The sequence below is a fragment of the Mercenaria mercenaria genome, chromosome 19, assembly GCF_021730395.1.
Source record: "Mercenaria mercenaria strain notata chromosome 19, MADL_Memer_1, whole genome shotgun sequence".
NCBI classification, from domain to species: domain Eukaryota; kingdom Metazoa; phylum Mollusca; class Bivalvia; order Venerida; family Veneridae; genus Mercenaria; species Mercenaria mercenaria.
This window is the reverse complement of record NC_069379.1, coordinates 34,671,348-34,684,066: the sequence shown is the minus strand read 5'-3', so window position 1 is coordinate 34,684,066 and position 12,719 is coordinate 34,671,348. Positions and strand designations below refer to the sequence as shown.

At 37.8% G+C, this 12,719-nt stretch overlaps 1 protein-coding gene across 5 annotated transcripts in view; it reads right to left on the bottom strand.

Moving 5' to 3' along the window:
- LOC123542025 (uncharacterized) overlaps positions 1 to 12,719 on the bottom strand; it is a 44,893-nt gene that overhangs the window by 19,374 nt on the left and 12,800 nt on the right. For 4 of the 5 annotated variants that reach the window (XM_053531381.1, XM_053531382.1, XM_053531384.1 and 1 more), the window contains one exon: positions 10,374 to 11,317. In XM_053531381.1, coding sequence (XP_053387356.1) covers positions 10,374 to 11,309 — 936 coding nt within the window. In that variant the 5' untranslated portion in view covers positions 11,310 to 11,317. The remainder of the gene's footprint in view (positions 1 to 10,373; positions 11,318 to 12,719) is intronic. The other variant, XM_053531385.1, reaches the window with a different exon arrangement.

Genomic DNA, 12,719 nt, shown 5'->3' with positions numbered 1-12,719 from the left:
AAAAAACTAAGTATAAATGCCAAAAGAAATTGTACAAGTCTTTCCCACGTATATGAAGTGTACTGCACAAATTTCAAAGTATCTGCGGTGTACATGCAGTGTACTATTTTCTTGTACAAGTCCCTCCTGCGTACATGCAGTGTACTCCTTAAATTTTCAGAGTCTGTGCTGCGTACTTGAAGTGTACTAGTGACCTCCTGCGTACATGCTGTGTACTCGTCGAAATAGTACGCGGCATGTACGCGGCATGCGGTGTATGTAAAATGTACTCCTCTGGCGTACTACTGCGTTCGCGGCATATACACAGCAAATACGCAGCATGTACGCCACAGAGGCTTGCTTCTGTAAGGGACCACCTCCAATGTCAGTATCACAAAAAAATCTTTAACACAGAGCTATATTTAAGTATTTTGTGTCGGACTGGCAATTTCTACATAGACCAATTTTCAAATATATTCATGTTTTCCATAGGTTTATAAAGCAACATTTCTTGTCCGGCATATGACTTTATTATTCCTCGAGAGATTTTGAAATATGTTACACAAATGTTAACTACAGCCAAATGATCTTAGACATGCAAGAGTCATTACCCTTGCTTGAACATTAGGGCCGCACTTTCGGGTCCGGTCTCTAAAGCATTTATTTTTTATACAAAAAGACATTATGTATGTGAAACAATGCACAATGTCTAGCGATGTAAAACATGACAGTGTATCTTGTTGACAGAAAGAGCAAATGCGTGAACTGCACAAAAGGGGAGTAACTCTTGTGAAATAAATTCTGGGATCCGGGATCGTAAACAAGCAAAGAAGAGTTCCGATCTACGTACTTGTTATATGTTGATTAAAGCTACATGTGGCTGGCATGTTAAGAAATAACTGAGTTGATAAATGAACACTATTCTTTAAAACAGTCATGTGAGATTTTGCAATGTTCTGCTTATTTAGATTTGAAACAATTGTTTACAACCGTTTGCCTGTATACATCAACAGCTTGCAGTTATAGACCATGAATAATCTGCTATTTGTTGAAAAGGTATTTATGAATAATTAATTAATTTATTTATTAGGGTTTTACGGCGCACCAACACAGTATAGGTTATATGGCGCCAAACAGGACTACAAATTTTGGTTTCACATCTCATTTACTTCGAAATAAAAACAGGAGGTATGGAATCAAAATTTGCATACCTGCTGGAATCACAGGTCGCCTCTTACGATCATGCAAGGGTAAGGCAGTGGTTCCAATTCTTTTCATACACAGATCGTCCCAGAACCACATGGGGCATTTATGAATAAAACAAAATAGCAGATTAACATAAGGAGCAATTCAATAATTATGTATGAGCAAATAAGATTGTACACGTATCTAGCACTGCACTAAGAACACTTTTCAAAACAAGAACGGGCATTTGAAGATACTGAATTCTTCAAACGAAATTCAAAGGACTGACGACCAGAAGCAATCATTTGCACTTGCAAAACCCGAGGTAGCCCGGAAGCACCTGTAGTGGTTTTCCTCCACCATCAAAAACTGGCAAAGTGGTAATCTGTACTGTATTGTTTTGGTGTCACTGCAAAAAACTATATGGTTGACTTTCACATGGCTGAAAAATGGCAAGAACGCGTGTACTAGGTTAAAATTCAGCCTGGGTGTGAAGGAACATAGTCATAAAGCCTCTTGAAATGAAAGTGCCGTTTTATAAAATAATTACGTTTTCGTCAAATCACTGACAGTAATACTTTTTACATACAAAAGTATTCAAAATCATCGGAGTTAATGGATAGTCTATAAATGTTAACATCCGAGTTCAGCGACAGCACTAGCGGCCGTTTTCGACAGTCCTTTTTTTTCGACCATGCCTATTTAACGGCTAATATATTTTTTCAGGAATAACGTAGAACCCGGAAACTTCACACAGGTGTTCCGTAAGGACACATCCGTTAAACCAGATGATAAAACTTTTCACAGGTTGTTCATAAATAAAACAATTAGCGCAAAACTTTGGATTTTTGCTCGATTTTTCAAACTGGAGAAATTGTTAACGAATATCTAAAAACATAACCATCGTTTTTGGCCCAGCAATTGTAAATGTAAGCCATGTTCATTCCTTGACAAAACTGTCAAGTTGATTTGCAAGAATTGGCTTCGTTTTATTAGAATTAAATGAAAAACTTTACCTACCAATTTACAGCTTGGTTACATTTCCAGCTGGGTTACATTTCCAGCGGGCGTCAGGATGGCCGGTTATCCAGTGTGAAGGTGGGCATATTAAAATCGCACTGTCGGTCAGTCTGTGTAAATTCTTGTCCAGGTTGAACTCTGCCATCCATAAAGGGATTTTGAAATAACTTTGCATAAATGTTTACCATAATGAGTTGATTTGTCATGCTCAAGACCCATCTCCTAGCTCCAAGGTCAAGGTCACACTTAGAAGTCAAAGATTAACAGGGTCTGTTTCATGTCCAGTCCATTACTCTGTCATTCATCAAGGGATTTTGAAATTACTTGGCATAAATGTTTCCCATAATAAGGTGACATGTCATGTGCAAGGTCCAGACCCCTAGCTCCAAGGTCAAATTCACACTTAGACGTTAAAGGTTAACATGGTCTGTTTCTTGTCCGGTCCATAACTCTGCCATTGATGAAGAAATTTTAAAATTACATGGTATAAAGAGGTGATGTGTCATGCACAAGACCCAGACTTCTAGCTCCAAGGTCAAGGTCACACTTAGAAGTCAAAGGTGAACATGGTCTGTTTTTAACTCACCGGTGAGTTTTTGTGATCCCTCGATGTCTGGCGTCTGTCTGTCTGTCTGTCGTCTGTCTGTCAACATTTAGCTTGTGTATGCGATAGAGGCTGTATTTTTAGCTCACCTGTCACGTAGTGACAGAGTGAGCTTTTGTTATCACCCTTCGTCCGTCGTCAGGACGTCCGTCCGTCCGTCCACAATTTCTTGTGAACAAGATAGAGACCACATTTTGTAAGCAGTTTTGATCAAACTTGTACAAAACTTGTATTGGCATGATATCTCAGTTCCTTTCAAAAACTGGCCAGATCCCATCATGGGTTCTAGAGTAATTGCCCCTTAAAGGGCCAGAATTTGCTATTTTTGTGCATCAACAATTTCTTGTCTGCACGATAGTGGTTTCATTTATGATTTTATTTTAACCAAACTTGCACATAACTTGTATCACCATAAGATCTTGGTTCCTTTGTTGAACCGGCCAGATCCCATTATGGGTTCCAGAGTTATGGCCCCTGAAGGGCCAAAATTAGCTATTTTGACCTTGTCTGCACAATAGCAGCTTCATTTATGATTTGATTTTTACCAAACTTGCACACAACTTGTATCACCATGAGATCTTGGTTCCTTCCTTGAACTGGTCAGATTCCTTCATGGGTTCCAGAGTTATGGCCCCTGAAAGGGTCAGAATTAGCTATTTTTACCTTGTCTGCACAATAGCAGCTTCATTTATGATTTGAATTTAACCAAACTTGCAGAAAACTTTTATCACCATAAGATCTTGGTTCCTTTCTTCAGCTGGCCAGATTACATTATGGGTTTCAGAGTTATGGCCCCTGAAAGGGCCAAAATTAGCTATTTTGACCTTGTCTGCACAATAGCAGCGTCATTTATGATTTGAATTTAATTAAACTTGCAGAAAACTTGTGTCACCATAAGATCTCAGTTCCTTTCTTGAACCGACCAGATCCCATTATGTGTTCCAGAGTTATGGCCCCTGAAAGGGCCACAATTAGCTTTTTTGACCTTGTCTGCACCATAGCAGCTTCATTTATGATTTGATTTTAATCAAACTTCCACATAACTTGTGTCACCATAAGATCTCTATTCCTTTCTGGAACTGACCAGATCCCATAACGGTTTCCAGAGTTATGGCCCCTGAAAGGGCCTAAATTAGCTTTTTGACCTTGTCTGCACAATAGCAGCTTCGTTTATGATTTGAATTTAATCAAACTTGCACAAAACTTGTGTCACCGTAAGATCTCGGTTCCTTTCATGAACCGGCCAGATCCCATAATGGGTTCCAGAGTAATGGCCCCTGAAAGAGTCAAAATTAGCTATTTTGACCTTGTCTGCACAATAGCAGCTTCATTTTTGATTGGATTTTAACCAAACTTGCACACAACTTGTATCACCACAAGATCTTGTTTCCTTCCTTGAACTGGCCAGATTCCTTCATGGGTTCCAGAGTTATGGCCCCTTAAAGGTCCAAAATTGGCTATTTTGGCTTTTGCAGCCATATAGAGACTTCATTTATGGTTTTATTTGATACAAAATTCCAAAATATCTTCAACAACAATAAATCTTGGATTCCATGACAAATCAGATCCAATCGTAGGTTCCAGAGTTATTTAATATCTGATTACCTCCCCTGATTGTAATCAAAATGGATTTATATCCGTAAGTACTTATAGGACTTATTTGAAATTTCATTATTGTCATTAGTTGGACTGAGCCAATCAGGGTAGATAACTATGGACTGATTTTATGTCAAATTACCTCCCTTTATTTCAAATTAAAATGGGTATATCTCTGTAACTAATGAAGATACTGATCTGAAATTTCATTTATGTCAACAGATTTATTTGGCAGATCCTTCTTTTGTTCACTTACAATAATTTTTTTTTAATTACTTCCCTTTTACGTTACTATAAATAGCTTATTTTTAGTAACTTTTTTATTATTGGCCGTAGGGAAAAACCAAGACCACTTTTCTGTGGTACAACATGGATGGTACCTCCAATTTTTAGGTGTATTTTTACATGTCTGTACCTTGTAAGAATTTTTTTTCTTTTCGGTTAAATTTCTTCCCTTTGTTGTTCCTGTCCTTTGGACTTAGATATTTTTTCTGAGGACCTTCTTGTCCTCAAGTGCAGTGATAACAGCTGAGCGATATAGGGCCATGATGGCCCTCTTGTATGTGTATATTGCTCTGCATTTGCGTCGATTGCAGTGCTCTTGTTTTTATTTGGCAGATCCTTCTTTTGTTGACCTACAATAATTTTTTTCAGTAACTTCCCTTTTATGTTACTATAAATAGCTTATTAAGTAACTTTATTATTATTGGCCGTAGGGAAAAACCGAGACCACTTTCCTGTGGTACAACATGGATGGTACCTCAAATTTTTAGGTGTATTTTGACATATCTGTACCTTGTAAGAATTTTTTATTATCCCCCGACGAAAGTCGGAGGGATATAGTTTTGGTGTTGTCCGTCCATCCTTCCGTCCGTCTTTCCGTCCGTCCGTCTTTCTGTCCTTCCGTCCGTCCGTATCTAGGAAATGGTTGGGAATATTTATTTAAAACTTCATATACATGTTTACCACTATGAGTTCTTGCAGCCCGTAAAGTTTCAGTCAGATTGCCCAAGTAACACCAGAGTTTTGGCCCTTAGAAGTTTCTAGTGTTAACTATATAGGGTACTATAAATATGGCAATTTCTGCATCATAACTTTTGATATACTTCACCTAGAACTATGAAACTTAAACAGAATTTAGATCACCATAATGTGGTTGTGTACACACAATTTCGTTTGGATTTATTTGTAAATTTAGAGTTATTGCCCTTTAGTTGTATAAAAATCCACATATTTGTACATAACAAACTTACCATTTGGTAGAATTTCATTAAATTTCTTTCATTCTTTTCCATGAACATTTATTGTAAACATGTGAAGTTGTGTACCCACACCTGGTCACCCCCTTACCTTGATCACCCCCCCCCCCCGACCCCCCCCCCCCTCAAAAAAAAAAAAAAATTTTTTTCAGACAAACTTCATAAACATGTTCACCACTATGAGGTTATGGGGCCCATCAAGTTTCAGACAGATTGCCTAAGTAACACCAGAGTTATGGCCCTTAGAAGTTTCTAGTGTTAACTATAATATAGGGTACTTTAGATCTATAGATATGGCAATTTCTGCATCATAACTTTTGATATATTTGACCTTGAACTATGAAACTTTAACAGAATTTAGAGCACTATAATGTGGTTGTGCACACACAATTTTGTACGGATTTTGGAGTTATTGCCCTTTAATTGTCTAAAAATCCACATATTTGTACATAACAAACTTACCATTTGGCAGAATTTCATTAAATTTCTTTCATTCTTTTCTGTGAACATTTATTATAAACATGTGAAGTTACGCACCCACACCTCATCACCTACTTGCCTTGATCACACTCTCTCCCCATCCGAACCCCCCCCCCCCCCCCCCAAACCCCCCCAAAAGAAATCCACATATTTGTACAAAACAAACTTACCATTCGGCAGAATTTCATTAAATTTATTTCATTCTTTTCTGTGAACATTTATTAGAAACATGTGAAGTTGCGCACCTACACCTGGTCACCCACTTGCCTTGGTCACACCCCCTCCCCCTCCCAACCCCACTTCCCCCCCAAAAAAAAGAAATAATAATTATTTTTTTTTTCATTTCTTATTTTAGATTTTTTTTCAAACCTTCCATGATTATTTATCAACATGCAAGTTCCCCCACCTCACTCCTCCATACAGTCATGCCCACCACTAATCATGCATCCTCTGCCCCCCAACTTCACCCTTTTTTTTTTTTTTCATTTTTAATTTTCCATCAATATTATGTGAAATTTTGTTTCCTCTCCCGTTCCCCTGCACCCCCACCCCCTAAAAAAATAAATATATACATATATAATTATATTTCCATTCCTTTTTTTTTTTTTTTTTTTTAAATGTTCAAACCTTCAACATGTTAAGTTGTGACTGCACAAACCTTGCCCTCAGCCATGTTCAAGATATCTTACCTGTGTTCTCTTAAGGACATCTGTTCTTTTAAGTTCAAATGTACATGTTAATCAGCAACACCTGGCGCCAAACCACTCAAAGACAATATTTCGTTCCAGTTAAACTTCAAGCTCACATTTCAATTAACTGCATTTAATTTTTGAAAGCTAAGCTTATTACAATAAGCATATCCCATTCAAAATAAAATCATAATCAAGATCAGTCAAAAGAATTATGAGAAAAATATAGTTGAAAATTTCTTAGTTACTTTAAATAAAATTATTTTCAAATCAGGCCAGTAGTTTTATGCCCAAAGGATTACATCCAGCAAACTTTTGACCTCAAAAACTAGGTCAAATCAAAGAAATATCTTGTGTATACGATAGAGGCTGTAATTGATCTTCATGAAATTTTGTCAGAATGATTACCTTGATTAAATCTAGGCCGAGTTCAAAAATGGGTCATCTGGGGTCAAAAACTAGGCGACTAGGTCAAATCAAAGAAAAACCTTGTGTATGCAGTAGAGGCTGTATTTTTCAACTGGTCTTCATGAAATTTTGTCAGAATGATAACCTTGATGAAATCTAGGCCAAGTTTGAAAATGGGTCATCTTGGGTCAAAAACTAGGTCACAAGGTCAAATCAAAGAAAAACCTTGTGTATGTGATAGAGACTGTATTTTTAGCTTACCTCAGGTGATTTTTTGTGATCGCTCGGTGTCTGGCGTCTGTCTGTCGTCCGACGTCTGTCATCTGTCAACATTTAGCTTGTGTATGCCATAGAGGCTGTATTTTTATGCCCCCCAAGGGAGGCATATAGTTTTTGAACCGTCTGTCCGTCTGTCGGTCTGTCGGTCTGTCGGTCTGTCAGTCTGTCGGTCTGTCAGTCTGTCAGTCTGTCCGCAATTTTCGTGTCCGGTCCATATCTTTGTCATCGATGGATGGATTTTCAAATAACTTGGCATGAATGTGTACCACAGTAAGACGACGTGTCGCGCGCAAGACCCAGGTCCGTAGCTCAAAGGTCAAGGTCACACTTAGACATTAAAAGATAGTGCATTGATGGGCGTGTCCGGTCCATATCTTTGTCATTGATGGATGGATTTTCAAATAACTTGGCATGAATGTGTACCACAGTAAGATGACGTGTCGCGCGCAAGACCCAGGTCCGTAGCTCAAAGGTCAAGGTCACACTTAGACATTAAAGGATAGTGCATTGATGGGCGTGTCCGGTCCATATCTTTGTCATCGATGGATGGATTTTCAAATAACTTGGCATGAATGTGTACCAAAGTAAGACGACTTGTCGCGCGCAAGACCCAGGTCCGTAGCTCAAAGGTCAAGGTCACACTTAGACTTTAAAGGATAGTGCATTGATGGGCATGTCCGGTCCATATCTTTGTCATCGATGAATGGATTTTCAAATAACTTGGCACGAATGTGTACCACAGTAAGACGACGTGTCGCGCACAAGACCCAGGTCAGTAGCTCAAAGGTCAAGGGCACACTTGGACATTTTTCATGATAGTGCATTGATGGGCGTGTCCGGTCCATATCTTTGTCATTCATGCATGGATTTTAAAATAACTACGCATGAATGTGTGACACAGTAAGACGACGTGTTGCGCCCAAGTCCCAGCTCCGTAGGTCAAAGGTCCTAAACTCTAACATCGGCCATAACTATTCATTCAAAGTGCCATCGGGGGCATGTGTCATCCTATGGAGACAGCTCTTGTTCAACTTATCTTCATGAAATTTTGTCAGAATGATAACCTTGATGAAATCTAGGCCGAATTTGAAAAAGGGTCATCTGGGGTCAAAAACTATGCCACTAGGGGAAATTAAAGAAAAACATTGTGTATGCGATAGAGGCTGTATTTTTCAACTGATCTTCATGAAATTTGGTCGGAATGATTACCTTGATAAAATCAAGGCCAAGTTCGAAAATGTGTCAAAAACTAGGTCACTAGGTTAAATGAAAGAAAAGCCTTGTGTATGCGATAGAGGCTGTCTTTTTCAATTGATCTTTATGAATTTTGGTCAGAATGATTGCTTTGATAAAATCTAGGGCAGGTTAGAATATGGGTCATCTGGGGTCAAAAACTAGGTCACTAGGTCAAATCAAAGAAAAACCTTGTGTATGTGATAGAGGCTGTATTTTTCAATTGATCATCATGAAATTTGGTCAGAATGATTGCATTGATGAAATCTAGGTCAGGTTAGAATATGGGTCATATGGGGTCAAAAACTAGGTCACTAGGTCAAATCAAAGAAAAACCTTGTGTATGTGATAGAGGCTGTATTTTTCAATTTATCTTTATGAATTTTGGTCAGATTGATTGCCTTGATAAAATCTAGGTCGAGTGAGAATATGGGTCATCTGTGGTCAAAAAGAAGGTCACTAGGTCAACTGAAAGAAAAACCCTGTGTATGCGATAGAAGCTGTATTTTTCAATTGATCTTCATGGAAATTTGGTCAGAATGATTGCCTTAGTGAAATCTAAGTCAGATTTGAATATGGGTCATCTTGGGTCAAAAACTAGGTCATATCAAATAAAATACTTGTTTAAACTCAAGAGACCACATTTTTGGTCCAATTCTAATGAAAATTGGCCAGAATATTTGTTTCCATGAAATCCCTAAGTCAAACATGTTTACACTGTTATGGTGTGTTTCTCAGGTGAGCGACCTAGGGCCATCTTGGCCCTCTTGTTCAATTGATCTTCATGAAATTTGGTCAGAATGATTGCCTTGATGGAATCTAGGTCAGGTTTGAATATGGGTCATCTTGGTTAAAAAACTAGGTCACTAGGTCAAATCAAAGAAAAATCTTGTGTATGCAATAGAGGCTGTATTTTTCAATTGATCTTCATAAATTTATATCAGAATGATTGCCCTGATGAAATCTAGGTCGAGCTTGAATATGGGTCATCTGGAGTCAAAAAGTAGATCACTAGGTCAAATCAAAGAAAAACCTTGTGTATGCGATAGAGACTTTATTCAATTGATCTTCATGGAAATTGGTCAGAATGATTGCCTTGATAAAATCTAGGTCAAGTTTGAATATGGGTCATCTTTGATAAAAAAAACTAGGTCACTAGGTCATATCTGAAAAAATAATTGTTTAAACTCAAGAGACCACATTTTTGGTCCAATTTTAATGAAAATTAGCCAGAATATTTGTTTCCTTGAAATCACCAGGTCAAACATGTTTACACTGTTATGGTGTGTTTCTCAGGTGGATGACCTAGGGCCATCTTGGCCCTCTTGTTTGTCTGGTCATGTTACTTGGCATGTTAACCATATTGAAATGTGTCGCGCTTATGACCCGGGTCTTTCAGGTCAAGGTCAAGGTCACAATATGATTCATATCTAATCTATTTTGGCATATTTTGTGCAGACAATTGTAGCATTCTTTGGCTTGCTTTGGGGGCATTTGTCACTAGTAGTGACAGTGTAGTGACAGCTCTTGTTTCTTTTGAAATTGCAAGGAGAGATTTAAAGCAATTTAGAAATAGGTAAATTAAGCCTAATGGTTGAAATTCAGTGCAGTCCCAAATGTCCTCAAGAAATAAGCTTTTACCTTCATAATCCCATTGCGTTTACATCTTAGGCTATTAAAATTCGTCTGTTCTGTACTTTTTTTAACTCTGTTATATAAGTCCAGTTTTTCAGATTTTAGTTTCTGAAATTCTTCCAGATTTTCAGAATGCTTACGTTTCCGTAGAGTAATACCTGACTCTCGTTTGTGCAGTCTTTGCTTCAGTAATGCATTTTCAGACTGAAGTCTCCCAACTTCCTGCTTCAGTAATGCATTCTCTAATTCCTTGGAATGCTTTTCTCTTTCTGCTACAGTCAGTTTTTCTTGCGCTAAGTATCTCTTCTCCCTTTCTTCATAGACCTGTTGTGAGCATTTCAACTTTTCAAACTCTGTTCTCATTTCAAAGCATACTTGGGCTGAAACAGGTTTTTCCTCTGTTTTTATTGCCTGTAATTTTTCTATGTATGGAGATACATTCAGTTTTACTAGTTCTAATGCTTTGATGTGGTCTTCTATTGACTTTAAAGTTTTTTCAAAGTAAATGGTGTCACAGTTAGTTTTTGTAAAATGAGCAATTCCATTACGAATGTCTTTTATCTTGACAATGTGCTCACTGACTGGCATACCTGTCTCATCGGTTACATCTAGTTCAAAGAGTTTTGAGTCTACTAAAGCATATGCAAACTTGCTGATATCCCAGTCATAGCTTTTCCACTCATTGTCTCTGAAAGTGCTTTGGATTCCGTTTCTATTCTGAATTTTTCTCCACTTTTCTTTGAGAGACAATCCGTGCAAGCTGTTTTGAAAGTGCTCATCTTCTTTTTCTTCAAACAGTTTTACACTTGCTGCATTTTTGGCCCATGGAGTTTCAGGGTATTTTAGATTCCAAAGGAACTCAAACAACTCCTGAAGGGCCAGTTGGACCACTTCTTTCTCACACTTCACAAGTCTGTAGAATTTAAACTCATCATCTTTCATGTTGAAATCTGAAAATATCATTTTACTAGATTAACAAACTAAAAAATATGTTTAGCAAAATAGTTTCATAACGGTATTGTCCAGGTGAATTTTTGTACCCCCCGACAACAAAGTTGTAAGAGGGGGTATACTGGTTTCAGGTTGTCTGTCTGTCTGTCTGTCCGTCTGTCTGTCTGTTTGTCTGTCCGTCCGTAGACACAATCTTGTGCGCACCATCTCTCCTCATCCCCTTGACACAGTTTAATGAAACTTCACACAAGTGATCAGTAACAACAGTAGTTGTGCATGGGGCATGTTAGGTTCTTTCAGAAAAAAAAATTGCAGAGTTATGGGACTTTGTTTTTTGTTACTATACTATATACATAGACACAATCTTGTGCGCACCATCTCTCCTCATCCACTTGACACAATTTAATGAAACTTCACACAAGTGATCAGTAACAACAGTAGTTGTGCATGGGTCATGTTAGGTTCTTTCAGAAAAAAAAATTGCAGAGTTATGGGACTTTGTTTTTTGTTACTATACTATATACATAGACACAATCTTGTGCGCACCATCTCTCCTCATCCACTTGACACAAGTGACCAGTAACAACAGTAGTTGTGCATGGGGCATGTTAGGTTCTTTCAGAAAAATTTTTTGCAGAGTTACGGGACTTTGTTTTTTGTTACTAAACTATATACATAGACACAATCTCTCCTCATCCCCTTGACACAATTTAACGAAACTTCACACAAGTGATTAGTAACAACAATAGTTGTGCATGGGGCATGTTAGGTTCTTTCAGTGACAAAAATTGCAGAGTTATGGGACTTTGTTTCTTGTTAACATACTATGTACATACAGTCTGCATATGCAGTCTTGTGCGTGCCTAATCTTCCGAACCCTTGCACACAATTTAATGAAACTTCACACAAGTGATCAGTACCAACCCTAGTTGTGCATGGTGTATGTTATTTTCTTTTAGATAAATATTCTGCATAGTTATGGGACTTTGTTTTTTGTTACTAAACTGTATACATACAGTCTATATACATACAGTCCACATAATTATGCATTCTTGTGTGCGTCAGATTGCAATGTACTGTGTCAGTGCATGCGGGGGGTACATTCATCACCTTTAGTGATAGCTCTAGTTCCACATGGATTATAACAAGTTGAGTGTAATCATGGCTTGTTTGAAATCGTTAAAACAGATAAGGAGGCAGGACTTCAAACTGTACTCTACCTAAGATAAGAGTATGGAATTTGGACCAGTCTACACATTGAAATTTTGTTGTTTTTATTATTATTATAAACGGATGTTTCAGAAACTACTAAGGCAAAATTAATGCTTTGAACTCCTCACAAGTCTTTTACATTATGAAGTGACCTCACAGGGCAAAAAGGGAATAGTAGAAATTATATTC